Genomic DNA, 14,393 nt, shown 5'->3' with positions numbered 1-14,393 from the left:
TCAGAGGTGGCTTTCAGCTCAGAAGAAAAAGAGAAAGATATATTTGTTTATGCTTCTCTCTTAGTTTTTCCATAGTTAGAAACTCCATAGTTTCTGCCCAGAGGTTAACAAACCCAATGGCCCTTTCTTATCCATCCTGCTAATGGATGGAGTGTTTGGTACTTCTAATTTGTGGTCTGAAACCCTCTGCTCTCTTGGCTTCTGTGATGTCCTGTTTAACCAGTTTTCTTCCTCATATTATTTTCTTCTTCTCTACCTCACTTGCTGACAGCTTCTCTTGGCCCCTCAGTGCTCTGTTTCTGGCTTTCTGCTTTGCTTCAGTCAACTAATCCATTCCCAGGGTTTGGTGGTTACTGCATGGTAGGTGGTATTCAAACCAGTGTGTGCCTTCAGTCTCTGAGACAGGGTCCAGTGCTGGATATTTCTACCTTGAGTTTATCCAGTTCCTCAAGTCAGGATGCCTAATGCTGGACTCATATTCTCCGCACTGTTTCCTGCACCAGCATCTCTATTCTACCAACATCAACAATATTCTAATCTTAGAATTTTAATTATCTTGCATAACCTTTTTATCATGAAATACCTTGGATTGCACTTTCGAAACTTCTCTTAGATCTCTTTGCTCATCACTTCTTGTCATAGAATTTCAGAACAAGATGGTTTATTACCACATAGTTGTTAACCAACAAATATTTCTTAAATTTGGATCTAGTCCAACTCCGTCACAGAAGTTTTAAGTTTGTTCACATGCTAAGAAAGCAACCCCTCCTCTCTATCATCCCAACTGTCTATTCCATACACTACCAATTTATTAATGAAAACACCAATTTAATAATTCAATATTTCTTATGCATAGAGATACAAAATTCTCAACAAAATACTGACATATGGAATCCAGAAATATATAAAAAGGATTATATGTTAGGACCAATTGCTTCTTGGCCTTTTGGCTAAGATCAAGTATAGTATCTGTTCTTATCAGTTTAATATGTCAGGACCAAATAAGATTTACCTAAGGAATGTAAAATTGGTTTAAGATCTGAAAATCCTATATGACAAATTATAATAAATAAATAAATTTTTTAAAAAAAGATCTGAAAATCAGTTAATATACCGTATCAATAGAATAAAGGACAAAAACGCAAAATAATCTCAATAGTTGCAGAAAATCCTTTAGACAGAATTCAACACCACTTCATGATAAAAGCACTCAAACTAGAAATAGAAGGAATCCTATTCAACTTGATGAATCCCATCTACAAAAAAACCCTATGATAATATCACATTTATCTGTGAAAGACTGAATGCTTCCCTCCTGAGATCAGGAATGAGACAAGGATATCTGCTCTTGCCATTTGTATCAGCATTATACTGGAGAGTCTAACCAGGAAGTTTAGGCAAGGAAAAGGAAAAAGGACACTCGGTTAGCAGGGACATAAAACTATTAGGATCTTGTATATTAAAAAACCTAGGGTTCAGGTTTGAATGCTTGCCTAGAATGTTCAATGCCTTGGATACAATCCCCAGCACTGGAGAAGAAAAAAGAAAAACCTAATGAATCAACTGAGAAGCTTTTAAAACTAACAAACAAGTTTGGCAAGGTTGCATAATACAAGAGCAATATACAATAATTATTTATATTTCTTTTTTTACTGATTTTATTATTTTTTAAATGCATGACAATATTGGAATGCATTACAATTCTTCTTACAGATCTAGAGCACATTTGTGTTTCTATAGAGCAGCAATAAACAAAGCAAACATGAAATTATGAAAAGGGTCACATTTGCAATAGCATCAAAAAAGAAAAATGGTATTTGTGGATATACAAATGACGGTTAGATTTTACACTCTAAATGGATGAATTGTATCCTATGTGAACTAGATCTCAATAAAGCTCTTAGAGAAAATAATCCAATCTTTAAAGAAATTAAATCCCTCTTTTGTTCCCCTGTTGATTAGAAGAAAAAGTGGTAATTCCTACAGCCCAGTATTTAGCACTTTCTTGAGTTTGTTTCACCCATCTATCCAACTATTTACCTTTGCCTCCTGCAACAGCTACATTACTTGTCCTTCAAAGACACTAAATTGTTGGAACTGTGTCTTCCATTCTTCAGTCTAAAATTCCCATCTGTGCATCCAATTTTTATAGTCATTTCTTGCTTCATTAAGCTTTTCTGTGTGTTCACCACCCATGTGCCAAGGCATTGGGCTAAGGCTTTGGGTTGCACAAGTGAATCAGGCTTAGAACACACCGTCAATTTTATTACACTAAAAGTGGTGTGTGTTGGCAGATGGCACACAGGTGCACTTTTTAAAATCTTCTAAAGTCCCGTTTCATCAGTTTTTCCTCTGTGCTTCAGCCATTATCAACTTTTTCCTACCGTGATCTTTTAAGATATTTACCATTAGGCCTCGGTCACATTCTGCCTCATATGTAATACCTTATCCCTTCATCTGTAATACTTAGCTTCCTGTTTAATTTTTAAATTGTATAAAGCTCATGTGTATTCATTTTCTGTTGCTGTTATAACAAATCACCACAAACTTAATGGCTCAAATTGACACCAGTGTCATCCGATAGTTCCATGGGCCACATGTCTGACACAGGCCTCCCGGGGCTGACATCAAGGTGTTGGCAGGACAGCATCCCCTTCTGGGCATTTAGTACAGAATCAGTTGACTTGCTTTTTCTCAGCTTCTAACAATGGTCCCATATTACTTAGCTCATGGCCTCCTTCTTCCACTGTCAAAGAGAGTAGTGTTCCATTTCTCTGACTCTTCTCCTGCAGCTAAACCTCACTCTTATCATCACAGAAGCAATATTCCTTGCTTCTGTGGACTCAATAAGATTAGGTTGGGCTCACCAGATAATCTAGAATAATCTTCACATCTCAGAGTCCTTGCCCTTAATCATGTCCCTTTTGTCATGTAAGGTAACACATTCACGGTTCTAGAAAATTAGGGTGTGGACATCTTGGGGGACCTTATGCTGTCTGCCTCACCCTATCTTAGACTTCTTTGTATTGCGTAAGAATCTCACACCGTATCAATGGATGGATAAAAAAGTACTAACAACAAAAATGACAGCTGAAACTGGGGTAGCTATATAAAGAGATATAAAGAGTGAAAACATTATTAAAAGGGCTTTTATCCCCAAATAATGAAAACAGCAGTCAACCAGAAGTCACACTTCTAAATTTGTAAGAATGTAACAATATAGTCTCAAAATGTGTGAAGCAAAAACAGACAGAACTAACAGAATAAATAAATTCTCAATTGTGGTGACTTTTAACAAAACTCTCTCCGTGACTGATAGAGCAAACAAAAATGCCCATAAAGCTATAAAAGGTTTGAACACCAAAGTGAACACACTTAAGTGATTTGTAGATCACTGCACTCAACAACTTTGTGTGTCTGTGTGTTTGTGTTTTAAATGAGACTGGAACATCAAAGATTGACCATGTAGTAGACCATTAAGCAAGTGTCAACACACTGTAATGAATTTAAATCAAATACTGCAAATCTAAAATGATTCTAAAATTAAATGTTTATTAAAAAAAGAATAGATATGTCCTGTGATGGTAGTAAAATCAAATCAGAAATTAGTAATAATAACTGGAAAATTCTCAAATATTCATGTTTTCAAATAACTATTTCAAATAATCAGAGTCAAAAAAGAAATCACAATGGAAGTTAGAAAGTGCTGCACTAATGAAAATACATATTTAAAATTGCATGATAAAAAATTAGAAAATAATTGATAGTATTGAATGTATGAATTGAAATTAAAAAATGCTAAAAATCAATTATTCAAGAATTACAGAAAAGAGCAAATCAAGCCCAAAGAAAATAGAAATAATAAAGATACTCTTCAACTCCATCAATTTATCTGCAAATGCCATAATTTTATTATCTTTTAATGCTGAGTAATATTCCATTGTGTATACTTACCACAATTTCTTTATCCATTTATCTATTGAAGGGCATCTGAGTTGCTTTCACAGTTTAGTAGTTGTGAATTGTGCTGCTATAAACATTGATGTGGCTGCATTACTATAGTATGCTGTTTTTAAGTCTTTATAGTATAAACTGCAGAGTGGGATAACTGGGTCAAATGGTGGTTCTATTCCAAATTTTGTAAGGAATCTCCATACTGCTTTCTAGATTGGTTGTATCAATTTACAGTCCCACCAGCAATGTATGAGTGTGCCTTTTCCCCCACATCCTCGCCAACACTTACTGTTGCCTGTAAAACTGTCATTCTGACTGGAGAGAGATGAAATCTTAGATTAGTTTTGATTTGCATTTCTCTAATTACTAGAGATGTTGAACATTTTTTCATGTATTTGTTAATCACTTGTATTTCTTCTTCTGAGAAGTGTCTGTTCAGCTCCTTAGCCCATTTATTAAATTGGGTTGGTTTTTGTTTGTTTGTTTGTTTGTTTGTTTTTGGTGTTAAGCTTTTTGAGTTCTTTATATATCCTGGAGATTAGTGCTCTGACTTGTGTGTAGCAAAAATTTGCTCCCAAAATGTAGGCTCTTTCTTTAAGTTATTGATTGTTTCTTTGCTAAGAAGAAGCTTTTTAGTTTGAATCCATCCCATTTATTTATTCTTGATTTTATTTCTTGCACTTTAGGAGTTTTATTAAGGAAGTCGGGACCAATCCAACATGATGAAGATTTGGGTCTATGTTTTCTTCTATTAGGCACAAAGTCTCTGGTCAAATTCCTAGGTCCTTGATCCACTTTGAGTTGAGTTTTGTGCAAGGTGAGAGATAGGGGTTTAGTTTCATCTTGCTGCATATGGATTTCCAGTTTCCCAGTACCATTTGTTGAAGAGGCTATCTTTTCTCTGATGTATGTTTTTGGCACCTTTGTCTAGTAGGAGATAACTGTATTTATGTGGGCTTGTCTCTGTGTCTTCTATTCTGTACCATTGTAAGACCCATGTAATTTTTAAAAAATGTTTTTAATCAAAACAGTACTTGTACACAGTGTGACATCAATCACATCAAACATATTTTCTTTGTGCTGGGAACATTCAGAATCTCTCTAGGGCTGGGGAGTAGCTCGGCGGTAGAGTGCTTGTCTAGCATGTATGAGGTCCTCGGTTCAATCCCCTATACTATGGGGAGAAATATCCTGTTTACTAGCTATTTCAAAATAGCCAACCAGTTGTTGCCAACCATAGTTATCCTAGTGTGCTATAGAACATTAAAAGTTTTCCCTTCTATCCAACTGCACCTCTACACCCATTTACCATCCTCTCTCTACCCACCCTCCACACCCTTCCCAGGCTCTGGTCACCACTATTCTGTTCTCTACTTCTTTGAGATCAACTTTTTATTTATTACATATAAGTGAGAGCAGGCAGAATCAATATAATCTTGATTCAAAAACAAGATAAGGAACATTGCAAAAAAGGAAACCATAGGCCAATTTTTGCCTTGAGCATAGATGCAAAATTTCTTTACAAAATGTGGATAAAGCAACATATAAAAGGAATAAATATCATGGCTAAAAGGGATTTATTCTAGAAATGCAGTAATGGTTTGACATTTAAAACTCAGTCAATATAATTAATTACGTTAAAGTATAAAAGAATACATTCTCATGTAGAAAAGGCATATGCTGAACCTTAACACCCATTTATAATTTAGGGAAAAAATTACTAAATGGAAATAGAAAAGATCACCTTTAATCTCATAAAATATATCTACAAAAATTTTATATTGAGATCATACTTACTAGTGAAATATTAAAAACTTTCCCCTGAAATCAGAAATGAGTCATAAAGTCCTACTATCACTACTTTCATTCAGAATTGTGCTAGAGATTTTTTTCCAGTATCATAAGGTAAGAAAAAAGAATAAAAGATGGGAAGTTAATCTATAGGAAGTATTTTCATGTGATAGCATGCATAGAAAATCCAAAGAATCTATAAAATTTGGGATTAGAAAATCCAAAAAAATCTATGATCTATAATTGAGAAATAAATTTAGCAAAGTCACTGTAAATAAGATTTTAAAAAGCCAATTTTAAATAGCAAACATTTAGAATAGTAGTATCAAATTATATCAACCTATTATGAATAAACCTAACGAAAGTGTGACTCCAGACAAAAAAATCATAAAACATAATTAAGAGAAAAGTTTTTAAATGCCACGTAAATGTCAGGCTTCACTAGTTCATTAATTGTAAAACTCAATGTTTGAAATACTCACCCCCACAATTGATCCCTAGAGTCAGTACCATTCTGATCAATATCCCAGCAGGCCGTTTGTGAAACTTGACAAGCTGATCCTAAAATTTACATTGAAAGTATTAAAGGCCCAAAATGATGAAATCAAATCTTGATGAACAACAGACTTGGGGGACATATGCCAACAGCTGGAAAAACTTGCTGTCATTCAACAGTAAATAAGACTGTGGCATTAGCACAAGGACAGACAACAGCCCAGCTGTTCGGGATGGAGACTCCAGAATTGTGCCCTCCAGTGCAGGAACCACTCACCACATGTGACAACTAAAATTAACTAACATTAACTCAAATCAAGTGTTTAGTTCCGGGCTGGGGATGTGGCTCAAGCAGTAGTGCGCTTGCCTGGCATGCGTGCGGCCCGGGTTCGATTCTCAGCACCACATACAAACAAAGATGTTGTGTCTGCCGAAAACTAAAAAAAAATAAATATTAAAAAAAAGTTTCTCTCTCTCTCTGTCTCTCTAAAAAAAAAAAAAAAAAAAAAAAAAAGTGTTGAGTTCCTTGGTCACAGCAGCCACATTACATATGCTCATGGCCACACGGGGCCAGTGCCTGAAATACAGGCAGCCTGAGTTCAGAACATTTCCATCATCATGGAAAGTTCTACTGGATAGTGGGACTCCACAGACATTCCATGTTCATCACTCTGTGTCGAAATATTGTTTTTGACAAAGATGCCACTGTAGTTGACTGGGAAAAGAACAGTCTTTGCAATAAATGGTATTTGGTCAGTGGAGAACTGAGGAGAGTAGAATTCTCGTATATTGGAATAATATATAGCAATAAAAATGATGAGGTACTGGAAATAGCTGGATCCCAGCAATGTAGATGAACTCACTGACATTATGTGGATCCAAAAGCAGCCAGAAATCAGAGTAACGTATTATATAGTTCCAGTCATGTTAAGTTCAAAAGCAGGCAGAATGCCTCTCCTAGTTAAAATCAGGACAGCAGTTACCTTGGGAAGAGGAGGGAGTACCAAGGCTGCTGGCAGGGCCTTGAAGTCCCAACAAAGCACTGTGCCTTGAGTGGCCGATGTTTACAGGGGACGGTTTCCTGTTCATCAAGCTGCATGCCTGTTATTTGTGTACTTTCTCTATGGGTGTTATAAAAAAAAATTGTTTTCTAGAAACCTGTAGGATGACACAGAAAAAAAATAATTTCATTGATTAAACAAAAAATAAAAGATGACATTTACCTCTAAAATTTTTAGATAACAACAGTTTTTAAGTCTGAAAATATCAGATATAGGATGTGGACAAATGGGAAATTGCCAATAGGAGAGCTGACTTGTATACATTGTAAAGTTGGGAATGTGTGTACCTTGCAACTGAACGGTTTTAGTTCTAGACACAGACCCTAGAGAAACTTTAGCACATGTGCACAAGGAGATGTGGACAAGTATTCACTGCAGGATAGCTAATAATAATAAATAATTACAATAGTTAAAACAACCTGAGAGCTGGGGTTGTGGCTCAGTGGTAGAGCACTTGCCTAGCATGTGTGAGGCTCTGGGTTCAATTCTCAGAAGCCCATTCAGTAAATAAATAAATAAATAAAATAACAATATTGTATCCAACTACAATTAAAAATATTTTTTTAAAAAAACCTGAATGCTCATCAATAGGGTAATAGAAAAATATGCTATGTTTATATAGTGAAGTATTGAAGAGGAATATACGCATGTACATAAGAGAAATATATGTATGTACAGTGAATGAGAACGTTGCAGAATATGTATAACACGTACATTTTTAAACTCTGAAACAGTACTGTATACTATTCCTCAGCACATAGTCTTGCTACCACATTTTACAGTGACTGAGGAGACACTGGAGTCAGGACAGCAGCAGCCTATGGAGGAGTGTGGGTGAGGGACTGGGATTGAGGAGGGGGTCAAAGGAGTCTCAACTTCATATTTGTTGCCCAGTTTTTTAATTTAAAAAATTAAAAAGCAGGACTAGGGATGTAACTCAGTGGTAGAGCGCTTGCCTAGGGGCCCTCACTTTGATCCCCAGTATCCCTCCCAGATTAAATTAGATTAAAATTTTTTAAATAAAGTAAGCAAATATAGCAAAAATGCTATCTGTTCCTCCTGGGTTACATTATTCTTTATCATTTTCTCTTTGTTTCATTTCTCAAGATGAAAAACACAAAACTGAGATAATAGTGTCTTTCATTGTTTAGTCTTAGCCTTATTTATTGTTTGGGTGTTTTATGTTCCTGTTGGTGTTAAGAGAAAAAAATGTATATAAATGTAAGTATGATTGAGATGGCTGTTTCCCTTTTCTTGTTGTTTATGTTCACAAAGCATGCTTGTTTTATTTAACATTCTTGGATATCAAAACGTGGCTTTCATTCAAACGTGTGAGGAATAAGGCATGAGGGCTCCCAGTTGTACCACAGTCTGTGTCCCGAGAACCCACTTCCTGTGATAGACAGCCTCACACACTTCCACCACCAGAAGCATCTGTTTGTGTTGGAGCCAAAATATTCACAAACAGAGAAGCAAGAAGTCAAAAAAGATTTTCCTCTTTGGTGCTACAGATTTATTTCTGTGCAATGACTTAAGAACGAAGCTCTGAAACCACCAGTGGTTTACTGGATCAGTCTCTGTATGTGTCCACAGGGTCAATTTCAAAGGCTGACAAAGAACGGGTCTTCTGCCTCTTCCACTGCTAGCTTTCCTTCCTGCATCAAACTTGCATTAAAACCCTGGGGAGCAATAAAATCCTGCTTTGGGGTGAACAGGGGCACTCTCAAAGTCTTTTTTTTTTTTTTAATTTGTGATGGGGTCTCACTTGGTTGTCCAGGCTCATCTTGAACCCCTGGGCTCAGGCGGTCTTCCTGCCTCAGCCTCCCAAGTGCTAGGACTACAGGTGCTCACACAGTGCACCCAGCTTTTCAAAATCTTTTATAAAAGGAAAGTAGATGACTAGTTTCACCACCATGTGGAGACTGCACTTTTATAGACATACCACACACTGTGGCAATTAGTTATTGGGCTGGTAATTCAGCAACCTTCCAAAGTGCTCCCAAGACAATTGCTGTGACCATATTTGAAAAGTTAACAGAGGAATGGTAACTGAAAACAGACTAAATATTATGCAGCTAGGTTCTGAGTTGAGGCTTTTAAATATGCTGACATAGGAATAAAGTGAACCTCCATCCCTTACCTTCATAGATCCACCAGGGTCTTTAACTAGAGTTGAACTCCCACAGCTCCTTATACCCTTTTCCCCAAGGGCAGGTGAAGGAGGGAGTTAGCCAAAGAAGGAACTGAGCATGCTCAACCTAGACCCTTTTTGTATGTCTAAGTCTGACTGCATCTCCTAGATATATATAAGCTTTCTTCTCTGCTCTTTGTACTCCCGGGAGTCGAGTGGTTGTCCAGCAAGGTCAATGGTGCTAGCCAGGCATGATGGCATACACCTGTAATCACAGCTGCTTTGGAGGCTGAGGCAAGAGGATTGCAAGTTCAAAGCCAACCTCAGTAAAAGTGTGGCGCTAAGCAACTCAGTGAGAGCTTGTCTCTAAATAAAATACAAAATAGACTGGGGATGTGGCTCTGTGGTCAAGAGCCCCTGAGTTCAGAAAAGATTAATGGTGGTGACGAGGTCTTTCTAAGTCAAGGGTCAGTTATTAGCAAGGTTTCTCTGGCATGGATCTGAGGCTATGTTCTCTCCAATTGACTTTATCAGTAACAAAAGCATTATTTTTAGCCCCATCTGTCTTGCCTCTGCCTATTAATTGGTTCCAAACTCAAGAGGGAGTAGATATTAGTCATTGCTTCTCCTCAGAAGCATGACAATTAATTACTACAAGACCTCAAAATGATAAATTAATGTATTGCGTGATACCAACCAATAATTTGTATACCAAATTTATTCTTATACCCATAGTTATTCTGTCTGAACAGTTCACTGAACATTGCTCACTTACTTTTAGATTGCGTAAGTGTTGTTTTAAAATAAATATATATGTTATTTTCATGGTGTGCTTAAATTCTCCTGCCTTGAGATAGACTGCATTAACATATGCATTTTAGAATTTATTACACTATCTACATAGATATAAGTATCTACCAAAAATGTATTTAATTTGTACATTTAAGAGGAAAAAAAACACCAAGATTCAAAAAAGCAACTCACTGTGCTGTAACACAACACTCTTCTGCAATGGCCAGCTGCACATTGGCAGAACGTAGTGATTTTAAGGATGAATTAGTATTCTAATCTCTTTGGGATTTCCTTTATATTTGTGGTGGTTTATGACTGACATTTAATGTAACTATAGCTTTCTGTTTATATTTAATAAAAGATTCATTTCTGTGGTGGTACACACATTTGCACTCCACTGGTGAATAAAAGCTACTGTTCAGCAAGAAGGATATAAGATGCTGATTTATAATGACATGTTCCAATAACAGCAATCTAACTCTTCCAAACTGTTTCTTCTCAGGTCCTGGAAGCAGCATGGCTCCGGCAAAGGATGATTCTTCTCTTCCCGAGTATTCAGCCTTTAACACATCTGTCCATGCTGCCATTAGACTGGGAAATTGGAAACTGCTCACAGGCTTCCCAGGTAGGATGCTTAGCTTAGCCCAGGTCCCTTCCTGCAGTGAACAGGGCAGGGCTATGTCCTCTGGGTAGTACCGTATCTCCAGTCTCACTGAATCTTGGGATTGTATTCCCTTGGCCATTTCTCTGGGAAGGGAGGACTTTATCGCTCTCATTCTAGCCACTTCCCATCTCCTCCTACTTGGCTCCTCAAGGCTCTAGGACCCACCACTCCTCTCACTTTGCTGAGATACCTGAAACATTAACTCATTATTCAGATCTTCTGTGGTCCTCCTGATATGTGCCATAAGAAGACAAGGAATTAGTCAAGGTTTTCTTGTCCCACTCTAAAGACTGTTCCCAATTACACGGCTTCCATTGTTACCATGGACCAAGTCAGCTTCCCCACCACAACATCAAGGAAAATGTACTGAAGTAACTCCTGCATTTTGCAAAACTTATCTCTGGGGCTACTAAATCAGGAGCTAATGAGGAGGAATGGTTGAGATTGTTCCCTCCCCACCCCACCCTCACCCTGCAATTGAGAATTAACTATAGCAGGAGTGAAAGGAAGAAATTCCATTCAAATGCTTCATGGAAAATATGGATTTCAGGTATGTGTGGCTTTGCATCTAGCTAGCAGAGAATCTCTGAGAGCTAGATCAACCAATGGTGTAGCTGGGGAAGGAGGCAGTTTCGGTTTCCCTGATGGTATTCTCTAACATATTTTACAGAGACATTTTGTAAATGGTAGTAAGATGGCTAAGGCTGTGATGCAGTTAAACAGTGCTTATAATGGGGAGGGGGTGTTCTTGGTATTTGCAGCTAAGTAGATCATTTGGAACTGTCCTGTGGAGTGTAGAACATTCTAGCATCACTGGCCCATGTCCAGTAGACACCAAGAGCACCGTCACCCCCCAATCATGTGACAACTAAAAATTCCCCCTCACAAATGTGCACACATTTCTAGATGTCCCTGGTAAAAAAGCAGCAAGACATGTCTCACTAAAGCACCAAATCAGATTCTGAAATGAATCTAGAGATAGCACCAAGCACCACATCTTTTTCAGATATCCACACCCACAAGCCAGTACAGCCTTGTCCCCAGAGTTTCCCCAAGATTAGCAGTTGCCTACAGTGCTTCCCCAGTAAATGATTTTGTTTCTTTGCCAGGCTGTGGTGCGTGGATCCCACCACCAACTCAACACAACGTTTCTGAAATACCCTCATCGGACCCACCAAGCAAGACCCTCTGGCTCTTTGATATTGATCGGGACCCGGAAGAAAGACATGACCTGTCCAAAGAACATCCCCACGTGGTCAAGAAGCTCCTTTCCCGCCTTCATTTCTACCAGAAGCACTCAGTGCCTGTACATTTCCCAGCGGAAGACCCCCGCTGCGATCCCAAGGGCACTGGTGCATGGGGCCCCTGGATGTAGGATGTCGGGAGGTTGGAATGCATTTCTCTTGCAACCTGGACCTCAGTTCTTGAATCATGCAGCCTCTTGTCCCACTTGTCCTCCCACTCCAGGTTCACCTGGCCCTTCTAGTGCTCTAAACCATACCACGGAGTCCAGTATCAACCCTAGTGCATTTAAGAAGCTGATAAAATCTGGAATGCTCCTGCCATGGGCTGGAGCTTGTGTCTGCAAGCAGGGGTGGCTGGGTTCATCTGCTCTTGCTAAGCTCCGGGACAGCTGGGAACTTGACATGGGAAGTTCTCATTGAATCCTAGAAGCTGGAGCAGCTGGCTCTTGTTGCCTAGCAAGTCAGACAGTAGATTTCCCTCTGCCAATAACCAGTTTTATTGGAGTGACTCACATTTCTTACAACGAATGAAGGGAGCAGACAAATTGTTAATGGTTCTTTTGGCCGGGAGTTCTGTCTGTCTGTGAGAGATCTTGCTCAGACCTTCCATGAGAATGACCCCCCTCGGCTCACCCCTCAATTACTCATCTTATCACCAGCATAAGGCCCACTTCACTAAGGTCAACACAGCAAAATACCAACACCTTGGTTTTGGTTTTTACAATAAAGAAATTTTTTTAATACTATATTTTTCCCCAGTCATTGCTCATTCTGTCTAGACTTCCTGTCACCTCCAACTGTGACTCTTTACCTGCCATTCCTTTTGACTTCAGTGTCCTGTGGGAAGGCCACTTTACCACTCCACTCTGAGCACTCCTGAGTTTTGGAATAATGCTGAGCCTTGCCTTCCCTTTTTCCTATAATACTAAAGCCAGAGCCCTGCTCAGAGAAGGTGGCCAGGTTGCTCTGTGGTCATGCCCAAGGGGGACCCAGGAGAGGGCCAGGTGGAAGATGCATGGGTCCATGGCATCTGTCTGCCAAGTTTTCTCCTTGAGTTGCATGGAGGTCATCATCAATATTGTGGTTTTAACTCCTGATATATAACAAGTTGCACTGCTATTCCTGAGGAGAGACTTGTAATACTATCTTACTCTATAATATATCGAAGTAAGACTATTGGAAGGATATGGTGCTAGAACTAATGACATTTATTTTCTTTACCCAACACCTGGGTTGGCAAACACCTGGCCAAAATGTCCCTAGTCACCCCAAAGCCTGTGGCAGATAGCATGAACTAACTGAGCCTGAATGTTACTCCTGCATCCTTCCAGTCCCAGGGCTGCAGGTAGCCATTAGTATTCTAAGATTGGAGGTCACCACTATTTGACACTTGTTTGTTCTCCCTATTGTACCCTCAAAAGCTATCCCCAGTTTTAGTTCCTTGTTTGCTGTGTATACTGAGGATGTTCTATAGTCAAAGAATTTAAAGAATTTTAAGGAGTACTTTTAAAAATCTATCATTTGAGATTTTATTTTATCCAGGATATAACAAAGTCTCATTAGATTTTCTGATTCTGTACAAGGAGATGAAAAGGTTCATGTCATTATTAGTGTATTAATGTTACTTCTTTCCAAATTTGCTTACCTTTAAAGAAGATTTTGTTCATTTGTGAGCTTGTTTTTCTTTGTTACTACATGAGTCTTCCAGATTTGAGGGACAAAATAAAAATAATCATTTTAAATTAAATGATTTAAAATAAGTCAGCTGTGGATATGGGGCTCCTATTGGGATGATGAAAAAGTTCTGCATTGGGGTAGCAATGACGGCTGCACAACATCATGAACCCCCTCAATGCCACTGAATTGTATATTTCAACATGGTGAAAACGGCAAATTTGATGTTATGAAGACCTTATCACGATTTTTTAAACTTGCCAATTTTATAGTTCATGAATTATACCTCAATAAATCTGTTACATAAATAAATAAATACATGAAAATTATCACAGTGAAAAAAATGTGTCATACTTTGCCCTAAGATTATACACTATAAAGTAAGGTGTTGGAGAGAGGTCAAAGAAGAGGTGGAACAAAAACAAAGCACTAATGGAGAGTATCACCCTGACCATCGATTGCCCTTATGATCACCAATGACAGGTAGATGCAAACAGCTGTGTAACAAATTATCCCCAAATTTAGCAGCTTAAAATAAAACACTTTTATTTTTTTATACATAAGATGAGGATCAGAAATCTGGAAGT

General features: G+C 38.1%; 1 protein-coding gene and 1 pseudogene across 1 annotated transcript in view; both read left to right on the top strand.

Moving 5' to 3' along the window:
- The window catches only part of Arsb (arylsulfatase B), a 155,558-nt gene extending 141,423 nt beyond the window's left edge, over nucleotides 1-14,135 (top strand). The window contains exons 6-7 of the mRNA XM_015497831.2: nucleotides 10,727-10,849; nucleotides 11,998-14,135. Of these exons, the coding sequence (XP_015353317.1) occupies nucleotides 10,727-10,849; nucleotides 11,998-12,263 (389 nt within the window). The 3' untranslated portion in view covers nucleotides 12,264-14,135. The remainder of the gene's footprint in view (nucleotides 1-10,726; nucleotides 10,850-11,997) is intronic.
- Nucleotides 931-1,052, top strand: LOC125615844 (annotated as a pseudogene).
- Nucleotides 14,136-14,393: the final 258 nt, after the last annotated feature.

This window comes from Marmota marmota, unplaced genomic scaffold (assembly GCF_001458135.2).
Source record: "Marmota marmota marmota unplaced genomic scaffold, marMar, whole genome shotgun sequence".
Taxonomy (NCBI): Eukaryota; Metazoa; Chordata; class Mammalia; order Rodentia; family Sciuridae; genus Marmota; species Marmota marmota.
The sequence above is the reverse complement of the archived record's forward strand: the minus strand, read 5'-3'. Positions and strand labels throughout refer to the sequence as shown.